Below are 27,512 nucleotides of genomic sequence, written 5' to 3'. Positions count from 1 at the left end.
AAAGATTCAAAAACAAAAATGAAATTCTTACATTATCCAAGATTCGACCGACCACCCCAATGGTTCCTTCATTACGCCACCGTGGTTACCGCCCTGCCAGCAACCGTACACGGCGTCTAGGATTAACCACGTCATTGCCAATCTCACACAGTGTCGAACCAAATTTATCTTCAGTGGACCCTAATTAATTGTACGGAAATAAAAATCAGTTGGTGAAGATAGTTCTTCGGGCTCCATTTTTATACCCTTTTGTCACTCCCAACTTCCACTTCTATTGTGTGCCCCACCGGGGTAAAAGGCACCTTTGGATCAAGTTAAATCATGTACCCTGATGATCGACCATAAAAAAATCATGTCCTCTGAAAAAACAAAAGGGCGGGCCCCTGACACTATCAACGGTCAATGAAAGAGCTGTAGCAGCCAGTACGGTGATCAGAGAATAGATGATCACCACCATCCCCACCACCGAAAGAAAAGAACCTTTCAACGTGGGGTTTTAATCAGGCGAGTTTCCCGGCTCAAATCCGGGAACGGGTCTTTTTACGGCGCAGTAGGAACAATTATAAACCAGGTTCTTACTTTTTGGGGGAGACCCCCACCAAGCATGGTGAAAAGAAGCTGTGGTCAAATTAACTGTTGTTAACTGGAGAGAAGAAAGACGCAGCAGTTGTATGTCCGATCAAATTGCAAAGAAAGAAGCAGCGAAGGATTAATTAACTTTAAAGTAAGGAACACAAGTAGTTTTTTTTTTCGCATTTTTCTATACAGAGGAGGGAGCAATTACATTTCTTTCTTGAGACCAAGATGAGCGGGAAACATACAAAGCAAACCAAAAGACCCACAGATTAAAAAAATAAAATGTGGGTTAAGAAAAAGGAAAAAAACATTAAAAGCAGAAATTAAGATATTTGATGGTAATTAGTAGTGGTCATTAGTGTATCCAAAATGGAGGAGACCCTCAAAACGTACGCCACTCCTCTTCCCCTGCTTTCTTTAATTTGCTACTATACGTGAAGTCATTTCCTTTAAAATACGAAGAGAGTAAGCATCAATTAAAGCCAAAGAGCACCGGCTTCCTTGAGAAGAGGGACAAGAGTACCGTTAATATGAGAAGCCATGACTCTATCCATGGCACCCACAAGCTTGCCACCGATGAAAACAACAGGAACAGCAGAGGAGCTACCGAGAAGCCTCATGAGAGCCTTCTCCATTTCTTTACCTCTTGGGTCTTCATCCAGCTCGTACACTGTTGGGTTCACTCCCATGCCACAAAAGAGCCTCTTAATAGCATGGCACATGCAACATGAGCTTATGCTAAAGATCACCACTGCATTCTCTGAGGCTAGCCTTCCTATGCGTTCCAATGGGTCACCAAGGTTGGTTCTTGCTGGCATGTAAGACCCCCATGACTCGGTTTGATACATTTTGAAAGCAAGAAAGTGTATCAAGAAGCAATATTGAGAACTGCTGCTTTGGAGTATTGGATGTGTTAAGCACTGAGAGCTTTGGTGAGATATGAAGGAAGGGTTTTGGTGCTATTTATAGAGGAGACAGTGGAGGCCCTGGAGGGTTGAAGCTAACGAGTACTGCAACGGAATTAGTGTGTGTAAGGACTAAGCAGAATTAATGCTTTATTTTTTGAAGGGAAGAGTTTTTTTTTTTTTTGTAATGATAAAGTTGGTCTGTCATGTAGTCGTCAGCGACTCGACGCATGCTAAAGAGAGAGATTGTCTAGAGCAATGTAGCTTCAGGGGGTCTTCGGTGTTAAGGTCGCTTTAGCATGATTTTTCAAAAAGTTAATATATTAATTTAAAAAAAAAAAACAATTTAAAAAAACTTTACTATTATCAATAATCTGTGTCACCTTACACTTCAATAACCACTCAAAACATTTTCCACCCTTAAGAATTAGGAAAAATAAAATAAATTAAATTAAATAAATTTGAATAGAATAGAAATAAGTGGAACTGTATCTAGTCAAATTAGTTAATTTTTTTCAATCATATGCTACATCTCAAAGGCATTTGTGTAGACTAAGATTAAGTTTGTTTTTGTACAAAATTAAAGGATTCACAAAAAGAAAAATCTAGTCTAATTATCTTGAAATTAAACCAAGAGAGGGGGAAAATATCTATAGCTAAATTAACCTAATTGTAAGAACCATTTCAAATGACCATTAATATATTACTTGTGTTTTTTTTATTAACATAGGTGTTCGGGTCAGCTTGTGCGCATCTCGACTAATCCCACGGGCCCTAAAGTTAACGATCATATAAACCTCCAGTGGTCATCATATTAGCAACTACATGGTTCGAATCTGAGACTACAGGAGGAGCAAGCTCATTAATTCTAAACTCTTATTATTAGACCACTTACTATATAGTTAATATATTACTTAGACTTAAAATTAAAGAACTTGGTAGGATATACTACCTTTTTACCATTAAAATTAAAATTCCAGAGGAGACCATGAAAAGTAAATCTTTCACATATATAATTTATTTATTTTATCTCAAATAACATAAAAAAATCATATAGAACTAATCACAACAATTCCAAAGAATGAATCATATTCTTTTATACTATAGCCAGCAAAGACATCTCAACAGTAAAAATGAGAATAAGCAAGGCTTATTTAATTGTTGAGAAAATAGAAGGTCAATGTGTGGAGTAAAGAACCGAATGGCCATGGGAAACATAGCATGCATGCAATGAAACAGATCTTCATTAGATAATGGTGTGTATGGGCGATCATATTCTAAGCATTTAATTTTCGAAGCATAATCTTTGCATTGGGTTAAAAAAAGAAAAAGAAAAAAGAAAGTCATGTAAAGGGGGGAGACACAAGGAACAGGCTTTATCAGAGGGGAGTTGTGGGTTAATAGACGGCTGTCTCCGTCCTTGTTGTCGGCTTTTGGCCTTGCTTCTTCTGCATCTCTTACATGATCAAAATAATCAAATAGCAAAGAGCAAGAGAGCAAGGCCGGAACGTGGCTATCACAAACCTTTGTTCCTTTTCTTGACGTGACCTTCATGCGTCTTTTATGCCCTTCTCTTTGGACCCTATCTACTACAGGTTATTTCTCCATTGTTATTCAACCCCTGGAAGCGCAAAAGTTTAACACTAATTCTTCTTTTTTAAAAAAGAAAAAAAAATAGTGTTTTAATCGGATAATTATATCACATGTTGACATGTTGAGTAGACCGGATCAATTCTAGATTGATTTTTTTTTATTAACATGGGTGTTCGGGTTAGCTTGCGTGTACCTCGACTAATCCTACGGGTTCTAAAGTTAACGAACATGTAAGCCTCCAGTGATCATCATATTAGCAACCATAGGGACCTGATATCACATGAAAAGCAAATCTCTTAATCCTAAACTCTTATCACTGGTCACTTATTTAATGGTTATTCTATATTAAATGGTTATTCTAGATAGATTCTTTTTTACACTGGATATGAAAATAATATTGTTTTTTTCTCTGGATTTTATTTTATAATTTTTATTATGAATAAAGCTTTGTTTTTTATTCCATTTTGACACTTGTTTATAAGTGAAGATTATCAAGTGGCGTACGTGACATAGATCAGCTCGAATTTTGATGGGGGTCGGTCACATATTCTTTTTACTTGTGGGTTTCGAGCAAACAATAATGGATGGATGGATGAATATTCTTATGGCCTTCGATTCTATATGTGGATAGTTTTATTTTGGATTTGGACGGTTTCTTTTTCCTTCGATAGGAAAGATCTTTAAAAGCAAAAGAAAAAGGAATATTTCTTCAAAATCATGGGCAGATACTTTAATCAGTGTTATCCCGTTAGTATCGAGAAATAAGATAGCTTCCACTCTGGGAGAATTTGACTTGTCTTCGTCCATTTGAAGTGAGCTAGGTAGGTACGTATCAATCAGGATATATATGGCCATTTATCATCATTTTCATTTCTTTAATTTGTTTTCCTAGAATTCGTGTGTATCTACAGATTGACTTTGAGTCTTTCTATTTTTCCATGAGCTTACTTGTTCTAGCTCAGAACTATGGGCTATAACGAACGTCAAAAAATTCAGTTCAGTACTAGTTTCAATGGGTTTCGTTTAAGCTGATTTTCAAGCAAATTAACAAAAATTCTGATCCGAGTGGGAGTTTGATTGTAGCAAATCTCACCGTCCATCCTTTCACGATTCACTATGAATTAGAATATTTTAATTTCAAGAAAAATCAATTCGATCCTATTTTTAGAACAATGGATTTTAATTTACACCTAGTTACATGTTCCTTTAGGAGTCCTAAAGGGTTGAATAGAAAAAAAAGATGATTGAAGTGAAAAAAAATAGATAAAACAAGTGATAAACTTGAGATTTGTTTGAAATGTTAGTTTTAGTCTCCATCTTTTTTAGCTATTAGGTAATCATCTCCTCTTATTTTTAAAAACTCAATTTTGGTACTAAATTCTATTTTCCTCTCTTTTTTTTATGTTCTTTTTTGATGGAGAAGAGAGAGGGGCTCGTTGGGTTCCAACATAGAAAGATAAATTCATCGTTAACGACGATTCTGACCACCAAAATAGTTGATTTTAGTGTTAATAGGTTTCGCTTCATGAGGGGAGTTTGATCTAGGTATTTTTTTTTCCTTCTCCTTGCACAAGGAGGTAGATCTGACCAAATGAATCATTTTGGCTTCGGTTTGATTTTGGTTTTTGGAGTTGTTTTTGATTTTTTTTTTGTGGTCATAGACAAGTTTATCAAAGTGTTTAGAGTGTTTTATGGGTTTTTGGATAAAAAAATGGGTTGATAAATAGAAAAAAAACCAAACCCATGATGTCGATGAAATCTGCAGAAAGCTTATGACATATCGTTTGCTGTTGCAGACGGTACTTTATCTGTTATCTTTAAAAAAAATGAAAAGAAATGGGGCAGATAACAAGAAACTTTTTTTTACAAATCAGATGGGCCTAGGCACGCGAACTGAGCTATTTTTTTTAATGTCCAAACCTACACGGTTGGGCTCTTTCTCTCCTTTTCTATTTTATGCCTGGTTTAAAAAAATTAAAAAACAAATCATTGAACCTAATTTGTGTCCATTATCCGAGTAGCAGGTTTAACGGGTCAATCCACGGCATCCAAGGTATTATTTGTTTTTTTTTGTTTCATGCTTTTTATATCCCTCATTTAAAAAAAAAAATACACAATTTCATCATTTGTTATTGATGACCTATTTTTTCTTATGTAACTCGATCCTCAAAGAAAGCAATTTCACTATTTTTGTTAATGATCCACCTTTGCTATCTCGACTCCACGTGTTTATCATGATTTGTTTTTACTTGTAAAAATATATGTTGTTTTATACAAAAAATCTCATGTGCTTTATTGTTGTATAATTAAATAAAAAAATAATATTTGAGATAAAAAATTTACAGGCCCAATGGCATGTATAACTTTCATTGCAAGTTTGCTTGGTTGACTCGAGCTCACTTTATTTTTTTAATCAAATATTTTTTTTCCTGATTTTATCTTTTAACATTGAGTTAATTCATGATTAAACTTTTTAATTTTTTTAGATTATCCCTGCGAGTTTCGCATGTCATCCCAAATAAATATCAGATGTATTATATGTTTTTCCTTCTCGGTATTGGATCAAAATATCGTTCAATTTATGGTTAAAATCAATTTTTTTAGAAAATATGTTATCAATATCTAAATATATATATTTTTTGCTCAAAAGTTTTTTTATAATTATCTTCAACCGGCGCGGGCTAATGAGCTAGTGTATTTTTATGTTGTGTTTTGTTATAATGTTATATGATGTGTTGTTCTATGTAGTGTTTTTTTAAATAGAATTGTATGAAATGCTAGCATATTTGGTATATGTATAATTTAAAATCAGCATTTTAATTATTATGCCTTTGAATTTTCGTTCTAAAATTTTTCAAAGGGAATTTTTAACAAGAAATGCTTGGCTCACATGGAGCACATCAATACGCATGCCAACTCTTATACACTAAGACAAGTACTAGGCAGCAGCATGTCCAATGTAGAACAGTAGTATGTGCCTTTTTACTTACCGATCTGTTTGAACATTAATGCAACTAAAGCAAAAGTGAAACAGACTATAAATTTTGAGCTTAAAAAGGAGGGATAAGTCCGTACGGATGTTCCTTTTAACAGAAAAATGAAAGCAACTCCTTTTAGTATTGGGGGCCACGTAGCTAGCCTTTAGCAGATGGGAAGAGAAGAAAAAGAGAAGGGGGGGCACAGGCAAGGTGAAGGGGCATGTATTGAGTGTGAAAGATGGGTGAAGAAAAAGATAACGATATTATTCGATTATGCCTGTAGGAGTGGCTCCTTTTCTGCTCTGTTGCCCATTGGCAAACATAATTAGCTCTAATTTTCGCATATGTATGAGCAGGAATTGTTTTTTTCATCAAAAATTAAGAGGGTGTTTTTCTAATTCGTTCAATCAATACAAGGGCTCGCAGGCGGACATTGCCTGGACTGGAATACACTGGACATGGCATAGCATGCAGTGGTGCTACTGGTAGAGCTGCTTTTGTGCCTCAAACGGCTTAAATGTCATAAGAATCCATAAATGTGGCTTCGGTACTCTCAAAACTGTGTCATCTCTAGCCTTAGCCTTTTATGTTCATGATCTAGTCAAAGGTAACAGCCGTTGGATTATGATCAGAATCCGAATCAAACGGCCAGGGTACACATATATATATGTCGAGTACTTTTCTTTGGTCAAGGATAGAAAGAAGATGAGCAAGAGGGTTGTACTAGAATTTGGCATGAAGGGCAGGCGAGGCAAGAATAGCATGCAGAGGTAGCATCCTGGTAAGATATATATATATATATATATATATATATATTCGCCGAGCGTGATCAAACCTAACAGCTTTTTTACGAGTGTAACGCTTTCATCTTTTTAATCTCTGTCTTTGCCTTTTCCTTTTAGGGCGAAACAAACTGAGAGGAAAATAGCAGATGGGAGTCAAATTGAGTTGGTCTAATGAGGTATGCCTGATCGGTACATCACAGAAAGGAGAGGACCGCTTCTGAATCCTGATGCATGGCAGTTACCATGCATGATGGATTATGTCAAACTAACCATGCATGGTTCCTGTGGCTTGTATTTCTACTGATGGACCGCATACCCTATGATCTTAATTGGTCTTGGTATACACAAATTAAAAGAAATCAATGAAAAGAAGAACATATTCTCACCAATATTATATAATCATACATATATACATGTGTGAATAGCATTTTCTTGGTAATTTTTAAAGGAATATTAACGTTCTTCAATAAATAAATTTTGCAATGAACCCAAACGATGAACATCTCTAATTTGATGAATGGTATGGGATATTCTATAAGAAAAGGAAAAGAAACTCTTGTAACAAAAACAATTTTTGACATGAGCTGAAGCACCGATCGAGGCAATACTCGAACTCCATTTTTTATATATTTTCTCAGAGATAATTAATTAGTTAATGGCACATGATTAAGAATAATAAAAAAATAAAGTAAATGGGGGGAGATGGCATGTGCTGCAAGAACATACAAGGTGTGATTATAGTGTAGGGGAAGTGAAAGGCAGAATAGGAACATGTCGCCGCAAAAAGCCGGAGGCACTGTTCCTGGTGTGCTCACGATAACCGTTAAAATGATAGGCTAATGCATTGCATGTCGGCCAACTTCTTTAATCTCTTTATTAATTTCTTATTTAATCTCATAGTTAATCCATCACTTGTTTTATTTTATTATTACAATGCTGGATTCTTTGGTTTAAAAATCTTTATATATTCAGACCAAAGTTTACCTTGTCGATCGACACACTAATTGTGTTATATTTATATTTATTCTTCCTAATGGTTAGGTCAATATATTGTTAATAAGGAGAGACCATGTCTCCATGCAGCCAGGTTCTTGTAATTATTATTATTGTCTGCATTTGCTTTAATTTGGTGCCTAGCTAGCTAGCTTGTAATCGATGCAACAAAACACATCTAAACCTATATATTGCATGCTACGATTAAGTTTGCATGTCAACATGATATATAGTTTTCTTAATGATATTAATATTAAGCTAGCTAGCTAAATTTTTTTATGAGTTAATTAGTAGATTTATTAGGAAATATTTCCTTAATTATCATAAAATTCATAAAACGTGTCATGTATTAATTTGCCATGCAAATCTTGAACCGTAATCAAACCTTGAGCATGAAAAATCAAGTGATCCATTATGGTATTGAAATATAAAACATGCTTTGAGTCCGTCTTAATCTTGTAGCCAAGAGATGGAGCGTTATGAATGCCAGAGAATAATTGCTGGCGATTAATTCCACATTATCCACAGAATATAATTAAGTTTACCTCTGCAGACATGCTAATTATTAATTTATTTCAGTAATCAAATAATCAAGTTGGTCTTTGGAAGGTGATCTAGCAAGTGATGTGGGTTTGGATAGCCCTTTTTGACCAGTTTTCCACGGTAGCTGGCACTGGCATGCTCCTGGCCACTCACAATGTTTTTATGCACAAACTATGATTTTCTCCGAGCAAAGCCTGACGCAAACACATCTTTTTAAAGGGAAGACCGAAACCTTCTTTATATCATAACCTTCTTTTTGATGAGCAAATAAAGCAAACGACATGACGGCTTTTCACAGCCTTTTGTCTCTCACATTTGCTTCAAACACAGCTAGCTTACGTTAGCCCAACGTTGACTGCTTTCCTTCATTTCCCCTTCTTCTTTTTTGACCTTTTTACCACCCTCCCATTAGCCTCCTCCTCTGCCTCTTTGTCGTTTTCACTTTGAACAGAATAAACTTGTCAAGTATCAAGTAGAGTAAGTTCCAATCCAGCTTGTAATCTTTGAGTGGTCTACGTGGTTATCAATGCATGCCATGTTCTTGTTGTATTTTTTAGGAATTTGAACTTGCATGCATGGTCTCATTTATTTTTACTTTTTTTAAAAAAAAATTGTTGCTGTAGAAAAAGAGGTAAGGTAATATATATATGTGAGTTCAAAGTCTGTATTGTATCGGTATTGGGATCTGACGGTGCTTTTGTCTCACCTTGTGTTTCGCCATTGTCATGAGGGAAATGTCTGTTCCTCTTGTTTAATATATTTCTTCAGCCATGCTTGAAAGACTTCATCAGAATCAACCCTAATTTATGTGCATTGATCCAATGTTTTGCTAGAGTAAAAACTGCTCCTGCTCGCTCTTATGGTATGTGTTAATTACTCTTCATTAGTTTTGTTAAGTTGAAAGCCATTGAAATGACACTAGAAAACATTGAAAAGTGTTGTCCATTGAGATACTTTTAGTCGATTTTCATGTTTGGAGACCAAATTAATCTGTATAATATGATTAAAATCAAATAATTTATCTTAAGAATAATAAAAATTAAATCATGAGAGTTTATATATATATAACCACGCCATTTTCCTCTAGTGATTGTGCCTTCCTTTATGTGACAAGGATTTTGGAGTGGTTTCAAGGTAAAAGAGGGTTGCACGACTGTATGATAAGTGCCATGACCCTTGCTCTGTAGTTTTGAAATGACAAGAGAACATTGAAATGTTTATTGGCATGGCCTGTTTCGTTGTGACGTCTTTGGTTTTTTCTTTTTGTTTGTAGGATCATCTTTCTTTCTATATAATAGTTCAACAGTTAAATGGATCTATCGTTGACCAAAAATAATACTTGACAATGAGACTATTTTTTTTTTGTTTTTGTTTTTTGTTTTTGTGTGTTTTGCATGTGTTTTACTCCAATCACAAATTTAAAACTATTTCGATAATCAATCAATACGCATTGTAGTTTTACTCTAATTTTTTTTTTAAATCTCAAATAAAAAAAATTATATCTTATAGTTTTTAACTTATTATTTCAAATTATAACCGTAAAAATTATCACAATGCTAATCATACAATAAGATTTAAGCAACACAATACTTTCATCCTGGGGATTACAATACAATCTTACTGATCATAAGAGGTATTTTCTGAGTATAATGATTTATTTTCCCCAAATATTGTGCTAAAAAAAACAAAATAAAATGGTTATTTACTACTTTGTAAAGAATAAATTTTCTTCAACTCCTTGTTAGGGAGTTCTAGTTAGTATAACCTATTCTTTTGAATTTGTGAACATTGTGATTTGAGAGATCAATGGCCATCAAACTTAAAATAGAACAGTACAGGGAATTTACACAAAATTAATCATAATTTGTTTCTTCTATTTTAATTAACGAATTGTTTTTCCTTCCAGGTATTTTATGTTAATTAAAACAAATGCATAGAGAATAATAAAGGTAGACAAACATGTCTCTTGCTAGACAAAGATGTCTCTTGACATGAATTCTAACTTGTTTCCCTAAATTACTCTTTTGTCTCCAACTAGTTCACAGTTTAGCCCTTCTTCCCCATCTTTGTTACAATCCCAAAACCATGGGAACTCACACTTTTTTAGTCTTTCTTTTTCTTTTTTCTCTCACTGCAAGCTAGCTAAGAGAGTGGGGTGGGAACCTCCATGGTCAAAGAAATATGCTGGCCTTGAGAAAGAATCAGGCAATGCTCTGAGAGCATGAATTATTAATTAACATATACTAATTTTATTTTATTTTTGTATTTCATTGTAACAATGGATAGTGAAATATCAAAGCTATTTTCATTTTGACTCCAATTTTTTTTTTTTTATGATTTCTTTATTTTTTTCAATTCCATCCTTTAAAACAGTAAAATGCCAAAACCTTTTCACTTTGGTCCTTAAAACTTTAATTTAAGGACTTTTTTTTAATTCTTTCAATCTCAAATTTTTTTTCAATTTCATCCTTCAATAATGAGTTTATTAGGTGTTGGACTTTATAATTTATTTTGATTTGTTTTCTATGGAGTTGTCTTGGTCTAATTCTGACCTAGGTTGTGAGTTTTACGAGTTAGCCATGTTGACTCATGCAATTTTTTTTTTGTTTTTTAATTAATGTTTTTCTCAACTTCATCCTTCGATATTGGGTTGATTAGAAATTGATCTTCATAATTATTTTTTGATTTTATCTTTATGAGGTTATCATGGTCTCAAAACCCAGATTGCGAGTTTTACAGGTTAGCTAGGTTGTCTTGGGTTTCTTTATCATTTTTTTTATTGAATATTTTTTTCATTGTTATCTTTCAACATTGAGTTGATTGAGAATTGAAATTTATGGAGTTATCCCAATTACTTGACCCGAGTTTGGCAGGTTAACTCGGGTTGACTCAAGTTATTATTTTTGTTTTTTTTTATTTGATTTTTTTTCAATCTAACCTTTCAACATTAGGTTGATTGGAAATTGAGCTTCATAATTTTATTTATTTATTTATATTGGGTTATCACAGTCTTATGACCCAGATCGCGAGTTAAGCTAGTTGACTCGAGTTTTTTTGTCCTTTTTTAAGTTAATTTTTTTTCCGATTTCATCCTTCAATATTGAGTTAATTGAAAATTAGGTTTTATAATTTTTTTCAGTTTGTATTCCATGAGGTTATCCTGGTCTCATGATTAGGGTCACGAGTTTCATCGGTTGACTCGGGTGATTTTTGTGTTTTTTTTATTGATTTTTTTTTAATTTCATCTTTCAACATTGGGTGGATTGATAATTGAGATTCATGATTTATTTCAGTTTGCTTTTTATGGGTTATTCCAGTCTCATGACCTAGGTTTGACAGGTTAACTCGGGTTGACTCGATTTGTTTTTTAGTTGAATTTTGGTTTTAATTTCACCCTTCAATATTAGGTTGATTGAGAATTAGGTTTAATATTTTTTTATTTGTTTTTTATAGGGTTATCAGGATCTGATAACCTGAGTTATGGATTTGACAGATTTAACCCAAGTTTATTTGAGTTGATTTAATATGTTGTTGTTTCAATATTTTTTTTAAAATATCATCTTGCTTTTTTCTTTAGTCAAAATCACATTTTTATTGGTCTTCTGGGTTGTCATTGGACCTATTAAGTCGATCAAGTCATATCAGGTTAATTTTCATGTAGTTTATTATTTTGTTTGCTAAAAAACACATAACAACACTTGTATATTTTTTTTTATATCCAAAAAAAAAAATTAATCCGATCCATTGTATATCATGAGCAATAATCTAGTTTTTACTATAGGAGCATCTCAATAGAAAGTCAAAAGAAAAGGACAAAAAAAGTTTGGTTTTCATCTCTTATTTTTACAATTCCAAGAGAAGAGATGTATTGAATAGTCAAAATAATATTTCTATGTTAAAGAGTCATTCTTACGTATTGATCAAAAGTGCTAAAAATTTATTTAATATATTTTTATGCGAAAGAAAGTTCTGATTGAAATTGTATTAGTTAGTTATAATTAATCAATAATTTTATTAATATCAAATATATTAAAATATAATTAGATTTTCTAAATCTTTTTTCCTATTAAAGTGCACATAACGAAAAAAAATATTTAAATTATTTAAAAAACTATTTTATCAATTTGGGTCTTCAAAATAACTTTTTTCCTTGAAGATTTTCTAAGATAGCGTTTGGTTATTGTTCCAGGACAAAAGAGACAGAGATACAAAAGACAGGATAGAAAATAAGATGGAGATATATAAAATTGTGTTTGGTAGTGATGTATAAAATAAAATGATTGTCTTTGTTTCCTGTTACGTTATGGTGGACAAGACATCATAAAATACAAGTATATTGGTCCGCGCTTTGCCGCTGGTCAATATTAATTTTTAAAAAATATATAAAAAATAATAAAGAGTACGGGGAGTTTTTTTTAATAGTATATATTATTAAACATAATTAAATTTATTAATTTTAAAACCTTCCGACTCAACTCTTTGCCTAACTCAAGCTTTTAATTAAATCGTGTGATAGCTAGCTCGATTGAAATTGATCAATTTCACAGGTCCAAATGCAACCTTGATGATCGATAAAAACATGATTTAGCTTTTAAAAAAACTTCAAAATAATAATATTTTTTAAAAAAATATTGAGATGATAACAGATTGACATCGCCTCCCTGCGACCCAGGTCATGGACTTTATTGAGTTTAATAACTTTTTTTATATTTTTTTATTTAATTCTATGATAAAAACAAATGCTCATAAAATTAAGCACCAATCTAAAAATAAACACTTATTTAAGATAATTATCCCTAGAAAGCAAACAAAAATCAATAATGTAGTCTATTTCCCAACCAATCTAATATTAAATGATGAAATAAAAAATGAATAAATTAAAAACAATTAAAAGATAAAAAAAATTCATATCAGTAGGTAAACTTGTTAAACCTGTAAATCGGGTAAGCCGAGCTAATACAATAAACTTGTGAACTGGGTTATGGACTACACTAGGATTATAATTTATTTTTGTAATCTACTTTTCATTTAACTAAATGATAACAAAAATAAATGATAGCGAAATCAAACACCAACCCAATACCAAGATGTTTTTTTTAGATTATAATAACCTCATAAAAGGCAAAATGAAACCAATTATAAAATTGAATTCCCAATTAACCTAGTATCTAAAGATAAAAAAAAAACTAATTTAAAAAAGTTAAACTTGTCAGACCCTCGAACCAAGTCAACTAGCCAAACTTGTTAATATATCCATGAACTTTATAAAGTTTAATAACATAACGTTTTCCTGAAACTATTTTTTTAACTATATGAGAAAAAAATAAACGATAAAAAAAGTCAAGTTCAATTAAAAAAAAAAGACTCCTTACCAAACTCATAAACTAGGGCAACCCAGGTTGCCTTGGCAAACCATGTTAACCTTAAAGAAAGTAAAATAAAAGAAAATAAATTATGAATTCAAATTCTTAACCATCCCAATATTAAAAGATGAAATCAAAATAAACAAATTTGAAAAACAAATCATGACAAAATTAAAAAACATAAAGAGAAATGAAAGAAAGCAAGACATTGTGTGTTATTATTGCCATTCACAGTTTAATGTGTGTGGGTGAACAATGGTTTCCTCACACCTTTTAATTTTTGTTACTTTATAAAGTTTAATAACATGATTTTTCTCTAAAACTATTTTTTTTTAATTATATGAGAAAAAAATAGATTGTAAAAAAAGTTAAGTTCAATTAAAAAATTAAAAAAAGACAACCCACCAAACTCGTAAACCGGGGCAACCTAGGTTACCTTGGCAAACCCGTAAACCACGCAAACCTCATATAAAGGAAAAATAAAAAGAAGCAAATTACAAAGCTAAATTCTTAACAATCTCAATTTTAAAAGATGAAATTGATAAAAATAGATTTGAAAAAAAAATCATAACAAAAATAAAAAAACAAAAACAAAACACTATGGATTACTATTGTAATCCACACTGCAATAGATGTTGGGTGAACAGTGGTTTCCCCCACATCCTTTAATTTTTGTTACTTCATAAAATTTAATAATATGGTTTTTCTCTAAAACTATGTTTTCAACAATATGAGAAAAATAGACTATAAAAAATTCAAGTTCAATTAAAAAAACTCACCAAATCCATAAACTAGGCAACCTGAGTTACCTCAACAAACTCGCAAATCACACTAACCTCATAGAAAGACAAAATAAAAAGAAAAAAATTACAAAGCTAAATTCTCAACTAGCTCAATATTAAAAAATAAAATCGACAAAAATAATTTTGAAAAAAATCATAACAAACAAAAAGAAAATAAAATAAAAGAAAATAAATCCATGTGTAAAAACAAAAACATGTGGGGAAACATTGTAGCCATCCACGGTGTTTTATGAGAAAAGCCACAGTGCTTTCCCCACATGATTTAGCTTTTGTTATAATAAAAAAGTCTATTTTATTTTTAATATGTATTGTTGTCAAACTTACATATTAAAAAAAGAATTAGATATTTTTTTTTACTTTTGTTTATATTGAGTGTTGAAATTAATAATATTATAATAATCTTAGTTGTAAAACTAGGACTGACTTGACGGGTTGATCCGAGGCCCGAACTGGTTCGAGTTTAAGAAAAAAAATAGAGAAATGATTAACTCGATCTGACTCAATCAAAAACTTGTTGACTTTTTATTAAAAAAAATGGTGAAAACAAGGTTACTTTGATTATTAAAAAAATAAATTAGGTCAGCCAGGTTGACCCTCTCGACTCATTACCTAAACCTTGCCTCTAGTCGAACTCCCTAATCGAGTTTTAAAACTATGATAATAAAAACTTTTATCCATATGTTGACTCGAGTCAACCCGTGTTTACCCGAGTAACCTGTGACCTACATGGGTCTTGTCCCGGTCGACCCCAAGTCGGGTTTCAAAACTATGATAATAACAACTTGTATCCTTACATTGACCCAAGTCAACTCAGGTTGACCTTCCTAAACTAGGTCTTGTTCCAGGTTGACCATCGAATCAAGTTTTAAAACTATGATAATAACCACTGTTATTTTATGTTGACCTAGGTAAATATGGGTTGACATTCTTGACACGTGACCCGGGTCTTGGCTCGGATTGACCCCTAAGTCAGGTTTTAAAACTGTGATAATAATCATTTTTTTTATTACATTGACCTGGGTCAACGCTCAATACCACTCGAAACCTGAGCCTTACCCGAGTCGACCCCCGAATCAGGTTTTAAAATTATTATAATAATCACTTTTATTCTTAGACTAACCCGGGTTAACCCAACCCGTGACCTGGGCTTTGCCTCGGATCGACTCTCGAGTTGAGTTTTAAAATTATAATAATAATCATTTTTATCATTCCATGTCTTATTTGGACAATTTTAAAATCATAAGTTTTTATAAGAATATTTTATAAATAAAAAATAATAACTAAAAATATGTACTCTTTGTACCTTAATTTTTAAAATACAAAAATTCATTCTAAAATTATCTTAAAAATAAATTTATTTTTATATCTTTTTCTCTATCAGTTCTATATGCAGTATCTGCATCTTTACTGTTATAACCAAATGCTAACTGCGTTTCTTTTTTCCTCCTCCGTCTACAGAGGCCGGTTAAAAGTCCATCATGTACACGTGATTGTTTCATCACCACCGTCCTTCGCCTTCCAACAGCATCAAGATTTTAATTTTATGTTTTCATTTCGATTGGTTGTGATATTGATTTTATTTTGTCAGGCATATCAAGGTACACTTACTAATATCCTCGTGAAATTATTTTTGAAAAGCAACCCAAATCAAGTGCTTCAACTCAACGAGTGCTTCAACTCAACGACTTTTCCAAGAGACAAACAACTAATCCTGAAAAAACCCTTGTTACACTGAAACACTAAGCCATGTTGCAGAAATTGCTAATTCAGAGATGAAAATTAGACGCCAATGGCTCACATCAGTAGGAACTAACCCCAAAACTGGAATCCTGTAAGATTTATAAATTCAGGAAAGAATTTTGGACAAAGGGGCACAACCATCCAATCCAAGCAGCAGGAAATGAAGCCACAAATCTACCATCTTAACCACACATTAAAGAAACACTCCAGCCAGACAAAGGACTGACTCATTCTAACCGCAGCAACCACCACTAGATAATGGCTCTGATAAAGTAATCAAATCTATTTCTCAATGGAACAACCCAAGAAATTTTTTTCCAACAGCAGCTATTAACATGCAAGTTACAAGCACTTACTATGTGCAGATCTAATTAGGTGTATAACCAAAGGAACAAAACCCAGAAAGGATCGGGATGACAAAAAGCTACATTAGTTTTGAAAATCTCTAATGTTTTCTGGATAAAACACCTACATTGCCAGCAGCCACGGCAAAGCATTCTATTGCCGGGAAATTGGTGCCATTGGCATGGATGATGGTTGGGTGTACAAATTACCATCTGAACCCTGATAACTTGGATACGTATTAGCTGGAGGCATTGTAAAGGGGGCCATGCCGGTCATTGGAGCTCCAGCTGATGGATACCCAGCCAAAGAAGGTGGTTGTAGCTGCGACATGGCATAGCTGTACTGTACACCATTTATTGACCCAGCAGTCTGCATGAACTGGGGCATGGAATATGGTTGCATAGGTGGCAATGGTGGGGGTACTGGTGGAGGAGATGATGGGGGAGGTGGTGGGTTGTTTGGAGTTGACTGCTGGGTACTGCTTGCAACATTCTGCTGGAAAGACTCGGGATGCTGGAAAGTGGGAGTTTGAAGATGTGAAGGGTTCTGAGTTGGTATATAAGGCTGATCTTTGTCGAGCTTAGCCCGTTTTTCAGCAGGGTAATCACTAGAAGATTCTTTTTTTGAATTGCCAATGACACCTTCAGATGCAAGAGAAGACAAGACATAAGAAAGCATTTGGGCTGAGGATGTTGAAGCAGTTAATTTTTCTGCCACAGCAGCTGCAGCAGACTTCCGGGGATCTTCCTCAACATGGCTGGTGTTTTCAGGAAAAGATACCTGCTGGGTGTACATGGATGGAGCTGATTGTTCCCTGTCTCCAGCTACAAAGCTTGGAGGTACCATGGAGGTGTTAGCTTCCTTTGGACTTTGCTCAGCCACTAATGGAACATTGTTAGAATGCAACAACTGTTGGGTGATGCGACTAGCATGTTCTGAATGGGAATGTGCAGCCTGTAGAACAATACATATGGGAAGGAGATTATAAACATGCTTGGAGTGGGTATGAGTGAAAACATACTCCAACAGAAAGCTATTTGAAGCAGCATACACTTAGCATATCCTATTTTCCACAATTTTTTTAAATTCCAAAACTGAAGTTTTAAATTCTCTGAACTTAAATCATCGCCACTTAAAAAGGGATGAAAAGCCATCTTTTGTCCTCTCATGCAGTGAAGCGTCAACCTAGAAACTTCAATCAAAACAAAAGGTTTGTATTTGCACACATGCCCATACCAAATGAACACATAACACACACACACACACACACACAGGGGTGATTATTTTCGGTTCGATTCGGTTTTTATCAAAAAAAGAAAACCAAACCAAAAATTTATAAAAAAAAAAAAAAACTGAAACCGAACCAAAACCGGTTCAAACCGGCTGGTTTCGGTTCGGTTTTTTAGGACAAAAACAGGTTCAAACCTGTTTGGCTCGGTTTTTTCCGGTTTTGCTCGGTTTTTTTCCGGTTTGGGTTCGGTTCGGTTTTTTCGGTTTGGCTCAGGTTGGCTCGGGTTTTTTTCGGTTTCGGTTCGGTTCGGTTTTTGGCTTATGAAACCGAACCGAGCCGGCCGGTTTTTTCAAAATTTTAAACGGTTTTTTTTCACGATTCGGTTTTTTCGGTTTTTTTTTTTCCGGTTTTCTCGGTTTTTTTGCTCTCACACACACACACATTTAAGGAAAAAAAACACTTCATAGTTCATAGCAATTAAGGAAAAAAAAAAAAAACAGCTTGCATGCTAGATATCCATAACCTAAATGTAGTTTACTTATCAATTCTGACCAGTACAAAAGTCACATAGAATTTCACATTTCAAACAGAATCAAAAGCTGAAATTCAAAAATTTTATCAAAGGCAATGCAACAGAACTTAAAGAAACATAGACAAAGCTTCGTATATCATCCTATGAAGGAATCAACTTCAGTACATTGTCCAAAGTAAATGTTGAAATTTGCACCTACAGTCATACATAGTGAGGGTAAAATAACAAAGAAATGGTTCCAACAAAAGAAAACTTTTGACAGATGAATCTTTGAAAGTAAGAGAAATCATCCAGTTTTTGGAGTTGAGGTATTTGAGTTTTTTGTACAAAGTGGTTCACCAAATTTTGATTGAAAAACTCCAATCATTTAACAAATTAATAACTTAAAATGCTTAGTTTTATTTATTGACTAGAATAGGATATCAGCAGCCATTTCATAAAATTTTAATGCATGAAACTGATGCAAAATCTATAGTTTAAGGCTGACAGCCTTAAAAAGATCTGATTACAAAGTTGGGGAGAGAGAATATAATATGCTATGAACTGCCAATCCATCAAAGTTTTTGAATGCATGAAACTGAGGCAAAATCTAAAGTTTAATGCCTGCAGCCTTCAAAAGATTAGATTAAAAGGCTGGGAGGTTAATCTAGTTGAAGTGGAGTTAGGAATTTGGTAAACATGTATGTTTGGACTGTCTGGAATATTTGATAATGTAAGCCTATAGAAAAGTAGAAAAACAAATCAACAATCATTTTACAAATGCAATGAACGTATGATCTTTAATCAAGCATGTATCTCTACCTATTATTAGGATATCATAAAGTAAAAACTGTGGTTGTAGTCATCATGAAAATAGAACTTCCTATTTTCCAGTTATAATTTATCATCACGTCAGGAGTTGTTCAAAATAAGAAATAAAAATAACAGACCAAAGCAGGGCATATAAGTACCACACCTGAAGCTGATGACGGACTTGTTCCAGCTTGGATTCCTACCACAAAATTATGCCCGGTTTAATATGCTGTCAGATTCTTTTTTATTATAATGGAAAATATTATTTGCTACTAAAGAACAATTTAATCAACCAACCTGCTCCTGTAGAGCTTCTCTCAAATAAGACACTAGACTTGCCCTTGATGATTCAATGGCTGTCAGTTGTTCGATGCTGCCCCTCAAAATAGCATGCTGCCCCTGCAGCTCTTCCACAAATGCAGCTCCATGGAATTGCCCTGTTCAACAGAAAGAATGGTTAAGGATGATAGCAAGACTTCATGGACAACTAGATAAACTTTTAAAAAGACATTTTAAGAATCTTTATCAAACAAGTCTATATCACCAAGAAGAAGACAAAATCTACACCTTGGAAATGTAATATGCCCAAGCAGTCAATTTGTGATGAAGTGAAATCAAGTCTCTATTTAAGAGATGGGACAACTAGAAGGGCATTTTTTATCATAATTTTGAATAATTACACCTCATCTACATCTTGCTAAAGGGATGGAGCAAAGTAAATATTAAAGGAACGTTTTCAAATTTTCAGGCAGAACATGATAAATACTACAGATGCACAACTTAATTATTCCTTGCCTGTGGTTATTCTTATTACATCAAAATGCATGTGCAATAAGCTTAAACTTTCGAGATAAATATCATGCCAAATAAATAATGCATGGCAACAAAAATGTTCAACAGAAAAGAGTGGATACACCATGACTAGTCACAGAGGGATGAAGAAAGGCAATAAATATGTTTGCAAAGTAATAGAAAAATACACAGGTTGATTTCCTGATTAACATTTATTGTAAGTAGAAACATTTAAAGACTAAATTCCGTGGCTTAAAGATGATGCCAAATGCAACTAATACCTGAATTAAAATCACCACCGATCTCCTTATCAACTTTCTCAAGGGAACTGATAGCATTCCTGCAATTGCTAAATACAGCATCTTCATCCATCTGGCCACCATAAACAACATGATAACTAGCAACTATCTTGTCTATTGTACTTCCAGTAGGCTGCTTCTGTTTGAAGAAGAAAAACAATTGAAGTTATCGGAAGGAACACAATAGCAATATAGCATAATCACCAATGATGAATGCAATCAGCATAGAAAATTCAACTTACCATTTTGGTTCCTATATGCTTCCCATTTCTATTATTGTTCTCCACTTGCTTTCCCACAAGCTCTTCCTTCAGAATTTGCCCTCGGGAACCAAAAACTTTTCTTTCTTCCCATATGCCAATCTGCGTGTAAAGACAACAGAAATGCAGTAATAAGAAGTATTTAAATTTGGCAATATAGGCAGATGTTGATGCTAAAAAATTCATGCACATATGTAAATTTCTGCATGCAATGTTATTCTGAAAAAAACTTAACATATAATTCAGGGAATGTTATTCTCCCAGCAATTTTAGAGGCAAAATAAGCATCCTAAGTCTAAAAATTAAAAAGCACCTCAGCACTCAAGAACAAAAGAACAAATACATAAGACCATGCAATCAAAAGCAAATCTCATCAAACATGGCAAGCATGGTTGAACCAAAATGAAATATCCAAACCATCAAAACCTGATGCGAACTAGCTTAGCTCAATGTAGATATTGATGTATCTACATTCCAATCATGTTGAGAACTGAAATTGCATGAGATTCATGTTTAATGAAGATCTCTAGGTTTGTCAATGTTGGTTCTTGAAGGTTTTGGAGTTCTTTTTGACAAGATGAAACCCGTGTTATTTTGGTTTAAAGCAATTTTATGATTTTTCATCTTCATACTACATACAACTCCCCATGTGGATAAATTCCATTTCAAAGGACTGACTATACTTGAGATGTTAATAAGATAGGAATTTGAAAGGCAAAATATGATTCAACCAATTAAGTGAATCCATTCCTCAAATATTCTTCGATCAGTATATTCCCACAGAATATCAGGCGGCAGGATATCAGCAGAATTAGGATAAGCCATCTCCAAATATATCATTCCAGGTAATACATGGACAAGCGAAAATATACAAGAATTGACATCCATCCAATTTCAGCACTACATTCAATCTGCCACTATTTCTTAGTTGGAAAAATGTTCTGCTTCTAAAACTTAATCCAAGCTAGTTTGTTTAAAAAATGCACCATAATGCTCTTGCTATATGTTTCCACTGTCTGACACACACACACACACACAATAATAATAATAATAATAATAATAATACTTATTACCAGTAGAATTGGTTTAAATCCTAACACAAGTCCATGTAAAATAGAATATATGCAGTGCTATTTCCAGCAAATAATAAGTGGTATGAGCTTAATCTAAGATTGGTTCATGTGAACATGACAAAAGGAAAAAGAAAAAACACTGCAAATAATTAAGGTAATTGAAGACAGAAAATATAAGACAAGTGAGCATCCAGTACCAATCGTTGAGCATTATTTCTTCCAAACTCATCCCCATTTTCAATCATGTCACGAAGAGCATCTGGAAGAACCTTCCAGAATTCCCCCACAAACTCTGAACCTTTTCGACGACTATTCTGCAATATATCATTTGCCAGATATAGAAAGGCCAATCTCCGGTCACGTGGAGAAGAATGAAATTGTCTGGCCCATGTTTCAACAACCTGTTTTGCTTTATTCATATGGAAGATACACCAATGTGATAGAGCTTAGCAAATCAAGGATAACAATGAAGAAGTCACACCACATGTTGGAGATTGCAGGTTACATAAGGTGACGAAAGACAGACAGCTAAATACATACCGATAAAATATATGGTAAAAGAATATTAAAACAAGTTACATTTGAATTTTTCACTTGAACCAAGAAGAAAATATGCAACAACCAGCAATATAATATAGGTCATAGCAGGACAAACATCTCCAGAAGCCATTTAAGCTTAAATTAACTTTTACCTTAGACAACCTCACCTAGAGAATTCAGTTGTTGCTTGATACACCTCAATAACAAGGCATAGTTCTAGAAAAGAGTGACAACCCATACGTAATTACCAACTGGACTTCAATAACAGAAGCTAAAAATCTATAAATTTAAAAGGTTTCAGCAAAACTTTCTAACAGAAATGAATAAACATGATCGGTGACATGTTTAATTTGCTAACACTATCAAGAGGATACTCTCTATGCTTGCCTGTGTACTGTTGAGCTTGGCAAGCTTCTCCACAAAAATCTGAGGATTAAACGAACTTCCCATTTATTGTCCCAACAAATGAAGCAAAAGGCAGAGCAGACCTTGACCTTAAAAGCTTAGAAACCATAATAAGAGAAGAAATACAGAGAAATACTGTTAATCCCAATTCATATTTTGCAGCAAAAAATTAAAATACAACCCGTAGATATCACTACACACCATATAATTAAACACCAAAGCAAATCAGTTATAACTACAACTAAAACTATAAAACTCCTTCCACAGGAACTCCATACTGCTCATACATCTTGAGACACGAAGCTTTTCTACATATAAATTACTCAAACTTTAAACGGATCCAGTAAAACAAAAAACTCAAAGCCCACAAATACTAATAAGATAACAGAAGAAAATTCGATTTTAGAGAAATTAATTACTTGTCCTTGGCAACGCAACCTATAACAGATTATAACCAAAACTCTCAAAAAAAAAAAAATTAATGTTGGGTAACAAATAAACAAGCTATTTGCAAAAGAGAAAATCAACGGAAACTTAAGAAAGTAACAAACACCAAGTTCCTCCATCTTAGTATTCAGTATATATAGTCATAAGCTTCTATCTGAATTTCTATTTTTTCCTAAAATATCATATTCAATTTCTTAATAATAATGTTGATTACATTAACGAAATATTACTTCAGTTAATAATAACTAATTCTCCACTCAAAACCCTACAGCCTTCTCTTCAATTGCCGAAGACAAAACTTCAAATTTTCCACTAAATTCAATTTGCGAAAAAAAAAAAAAACCCTCACCACTATCCATTCAAAACCTAAAAGCTCAAGCAAATAATGAAAAAATAGAAAAAGAAAATGGAAAGAAACACAAGAGAGAAAGAAAGAGAAACCTGGTAATATAGGGTAATAATAATGCGGTTAGAACGAATCAGCGCTTCAAAATTTCTTCAGCTCAGAGATAGTTATTAATGTAACTGCGCGAATTGGATTTTAAGACCCCCTCACCACTCCTCTCTTGTGTTTCGAAAGTGAGAGGCAGTTAGTAGTGAGCTTTTAGCTTTCTGCAGTAATCACGCTAAATTGCGGTGCGGTGCGGTGTTTTTTTTTTTTTTTCCCCTCTGATGATTGCTTAATTCGTGTGATTGAACTGAATTGGCTTTAATTTACGAAAGTGCCATTATACGGTTTTATTCATCCACGAGGACCGCACGCACGCTTGAAGATTCCAACTCATGGTAGAAGCAAATCTTCGCCGCCACGTCGTTTATTTCAGGCATACTCCTCTATGAAATTTAACGGTGTTTATATAACATTTTATTAGTTATTTTTTAAAATTATTAAAAAAACAGATATATATAAAAGAAATATAAAATACATAATAGCATCTTATTAGTTATTTTTTAGAATTATTTAAAAAAACATATACATAAAAGAAAGAACATAAAATACATGATTCATCAATGTTTTTATTTTTTAAAAGTGAAATACAAAAAATAATTAATAAAATACCATTAATTACTCTCTAAACATTATAAAATTAATCTACTCCTCCTGTGTTTGTCCTTTATAAGCTTATCTATACAGTTTTTTTTTCAATATAAGTATTATTTATTCAGATTTTTTTATCTTTATATTTTTTTATCTTGAAACAGTAACTAAACACTAAGGAATTAACAAATATTATGCATGGATTATTTTAAAAAAAAAAACAATGTCATAGTTTGTGGCGCCTATTGTTTAATTAGGAAGACACTTAAAATTTTAATATTGAAGAAAAATAATAAAGAATAAAAATTCAACATTTGCATTTCCAGCCTCCCAAGTCCCAAATAAACTCAAAGGAAAATAAAGGAAGATTGGATATACGACCAAAAGAAAATAAATTGAAAAAAAAAGCATAGGATTGTAAAAATTAATTAGCCGAGCAGAATCACAACGTTAAAAATGATTCAGAATCATGTTGTTCATAATACAAAAATTCAAGAAAAAAACAAATTACATGGGTGAACCAATTGAAATTAAAGGCCAACCCTGCAAAAGTTATCAGTACTTTAACCGATGGAGTTCCATGAATAATTGCTAGCTTTATCCATGCATTTCCAGCAGAAAAACAAGAGGCCTCCTTACAACATTTTGCACCCTAAAATTATCAAGGTGGCTAAAACTGACTGCAAATCCTTCGAAAAATAACAAAATGTAGGCATCAACTCCTCCAAATTGCATCCTTAACTTACCCTTAGAATGCTCAATTTGTTCATGAAAGGAGCTAGATCATGAATATTATGGTCTCTTTCGGGCCCCGGAGGCAGAATTTCCATCAAAAAGTTCATCAATATAAGTCTCCAAGTCTTCAGCCTGATATTTTATGTACTTTTCTGTTTGCCTTCCAGGGGTTAAATACTGCGAAAACCTCCCCATGAAGGACCGGTATGCTGGTATCACCACCGCCGTTATTGAAACTCTAAGCTCTGATTGAAGTTGTTCATCACTCACCACCCATGAGCTCTGCGCCTTGTGGATCTCATCAAATAACACGTTGAAGCTCTTGAACCTCTCTTTCAACACTGGCTTAATTACTTTTCCATTCACTTGCAGTCCCTCATGGCCTAAACAACCCAGGAGTTTGCTCCACGTCTCTCTTTGATAATTCTTATGGTAGTTCCTGAGTTCCGAGGATTTCCTGCGGCACCATGGATCTCCCATCATTTGACGGATCTCTGTGGAGCCTTTGATCTTTTGCACAATGTAGCGTCCATTATTCATCATGAAAATGCAGCTCAATGCAATATCCTTATAAAGCTTGGACTTGGCCTCCAAATTGGAGTCTAATAAGTCCATTACTCTCACCAATTGATTTGAAAATGGAGACTGATTTTCTTCATCATTGTCATTGTTAAAGTTTTGTGACTCACTTTCGTAGCGTGGCCTGCTTGTTGAATCAGCACGTTCGATCTTTGAATGTTCTCGAAAGACTTGCTCAAGAGTTGCTATGTATTCACCTGCATACTTCAGATAATTCATCGTGTAGCGAGTCAACGGGTGAACCGCACCGCCAGGCACTGGAGTTTTTCCTGTATCAGACTTGATTGAATTCTCCAAATCACAAAACATACAGATTGCAGCCTCTCCAATCCGACACCGAGCTGTTGTTGACTCTGTTTTAAGCTCATTTTCATATTCCTCTGAAAACAAAGCCCCCATTGCTGGAAGACTGTCGCGCAGAGTTTCATACACGTCAAGAAACTTAAATAACTTCTCTGCCGAGCGCTTTGTCATTGCAACAGCTTCAGCAAAATTTAGGAGCTGTATCAACACACTGCGCGTAAGATTGCTGAAAAGGCTAGAGGAGATTGAGGAATAATTGGAGAAAATAGCCTCGGCGAGCTTTAGCTCTTTCACAAAGTAAATGCTTGCATATTCCCTGACGGCCTTGATCCATAAAGGGATCTCTCTCTCCAAAGCTTCCCATTGCATCTTCTGCACCTCATCAATGCTGATCTTCTCAAATCCTATCTCGGCGAAGCACTCATCAAATGCTTGCCCCCTAATCATCATGTACACATGGCAACATTCAGATTCAAATCCACCTCCAATCATCTCCTTGGCAATTCTATTCAATTTTGAAACAGCGTCATCAGAATATCCTAAGAAGTTGTCAGTTTCTGCTGATTCAGATTCTGGCAGTACGCAGCGGTCAGCTTCATGTTGCTTCCCTTTTGCATCAGTATTAGGATCTTGATCATTATGTTTAATATCTTCAAGAGTGAACCTGAATTCATCCTCCAAGCATGTCATTGCTCGCTGTTGAATCCCTCCAATACGGCTGATCAATGCTGCATGATTTGGATCGGATCTCAATCCATCAAGGGAAGATGTTAGCTTGGAAATCCGATTCACAGCTTCAAGAAACGACGAATCCTCCTCAGGATTTTGACCCCACTTCCCTTTCCCTTCAGTCAGCTCATGTTTTGCCACCTTTTCTTCAACAAGATCCAAAAATTTCTCAACAAACACAGGAATCTCCATAGGCACCTTCTCATCTTTTTCTTCTTCTACAATTGTTTCTTTTGCATCTTTCGGAGTGGCTGACAATGATGTAATAAGCTGATCAATATCTTGAGAGACAGTTTCAAGGGTATAATGAATTTCAGGAGGAGAGGTGTCTCCAATCTTTTCATCATTTTCTTTCTCCTCATGATGAACTTCCTCGATCTCATGACTTGTATTGTCTGATTCTTCCACTTTCACCCCTGCTTTAGGTGACTGGGACACCAACTGATCACAGGTTTCAGTCTCGGGGTGATCATGATGATTGGCATTGAGATTGGTAGTAATGTTGGTGGCATTTTCTTCGTTGTCAGAACTGTCTGAATTATTAGAAAGCTGTTTCTCAGGCGGATGTTTTTCAGACAAGTCTCTTTCCATTGTTCTGGTACAAAAAAACAAGCAAATGAAAGGTCAAGGTGGGGAGGGGGTTTCAAGAAGAAAGAAGGTGAAAGAGAGGGACGTTCATTAATTTTAGTGAGTTTGTAATTTCAACGTATTTTTTGGTTCTTTCTTTTTTGGTGGGGATTGAATTATTGAAATGGTCTTTGCTGTGAGAGGCTGGGGAGAGCTGGAAGGAAATGAAGGGACACAAATGTTCTGTAGGAAACATGAGAGAAAATCTTGGGTGTATTTTATCCATCTATTTGGAATGGTTGACCGTTGACTGGATTAAACAATTAAAAGAAAATAATAATAAATAAAAAACAATGAAAGAAGATCCTGCTTTATGTTTGTGTGTGCTTCCCACGACCTTGTTAATCTTTTCTTCTCTATTTTTTCTGCTAATTTTTAGGCTGTGTTATGCTGTGCCAATTTAGATAGCAACCGAAATATTTTATTTTTTTTAATAAAAAAAAGAGATTGGAATTTGAGATTTATTAAGAAATAATTGACTAAAAAACCTAACACGTTAAAATTA

At 33.8% G+C, this 27,512-nt stretch overlaps 3 protein-coding genes across 3 annotated transcripts; all 3 read right to left on the bottom strand.

The window, feature by feature from the left end:
- Positions 1-713: 713 nt before the first annotated feature.
- LOC7456256 (glutaredoxin-C1) lies at positions 714-1,587 on the bottom strand. The gene has a single exon (XM_002300094.4). The coding sequence runs from the start codon at positions 1,422-1,424 to the stop codon at positions 1,053-1,055; it is 372 nt and encodes a 123-aa protein (XP_002300130.2). The 5' UTR covers positions 1,425-1,587; the 3' UTR covers positions 714-1,052.
- Positions 1,588-16,542: 14,955 nt separating this feature from the next.
- Positions 16,543-23,645, bottom strand: LOC7456257 (UPF0400 protein C337.03). The gene is made up of 8 exons (XM_002300095.4): positions 23,437-23,645; positions 22,518-22,645; positions 21,801-22,048; positions 20,513-20,632; positions 20,253-20,409; positions 19,477-19,616; positions 19,343-19,378; positions 16,543-17,578 (listed from the first exon to the last, which is right to left on the bottom strand). The coding sequence occupies exons 2-8, from the start codon at positions 22,591-22,593 to the stop codon at positions 16,778-16,780; spliced, it is 1,578 nt and encodes a 525-aa protein (XP_002300131.2). The 5' UTR covers positions 22,594-22,645; positions 23,437-23,645; the 3' UTR covers positions 16,543-16,777.
- Positions 23,646-24,449: 804 nt separating this feature from the next.
- LOC7456258 (exocyst complex component EXO70B1) lies at positions 24,450-27,139 on the bottom strand. Its single transcript, XM_002300096.4, has one exon. The coding sequence runs from the start codon at positions 26,969-26,971 to the stop codon at positions 24,827-24,829; it is 2,145 nt and encodes a 714-aa protein (XP_002300132.4). The 5' UTR covers positions 26,972-27,139; the 3' UTR covers positions 24,450-24,826.
- Between the last annotated feature and the right edge of the window lie 373 nt (positions 27,140-27,512).

Source organism: Populus trichocarpa, chromosome 1, assembly GCF_000002775.5.
Source record: "Populus trichocarpa isolate Nisqually-1 chromosome 1, P.trichocarpa_v4.1, whole genome shotgun sequence".
Lineage (NCBI taxonomy): Eukaryota > Viridiplantae > Streptophyta > Magnoliopsida > Malpighiales > Salicaceae > Populus > Populus trichocarpa.
The sequence above is the reverse complement of the archived record's forward strand: the minus strand, read 5'-3'. Positions and strand labels throughout refer to the sequence as shown.

Coding starts and splice junctions, on each gene's coding strand:
- LOC7456256 (XM_002300094.4), bottom strand. CDS start 1,424: ATGTATCAAACCGAGTCATGGGGGTCTTACATGCCAGCAAGAACCAAC.
- LOC7456257 (XM_002300095.4), bottom strand. CDS start 22,593: ATGGGAAGTTCGTTTAATCCTCAGATTTTTGTGGAGAAGCTTGCCAAG. Junction 22,049..22,517: donor TACACAGGCAAGCATAGAGA/GTATCCTCTTGA, acceptor TGATTTGCTAAG/CTCTATCACATTGGTGTATC. Junction 17,579..19,342: donor AAGTCCGTCATCAGCTTCAG/GTGTGGTACTTA, acceptor ATTGTTCTACAG/GCTGCACATTCCCATTCAGA.
- LOC7456258 (XM_002300096.4), bottom strand. CDS start 26,971: ATGGAAAGAGACTTGTCTGAAAAACATCCGCCTGAGAAACAGCTTTCT.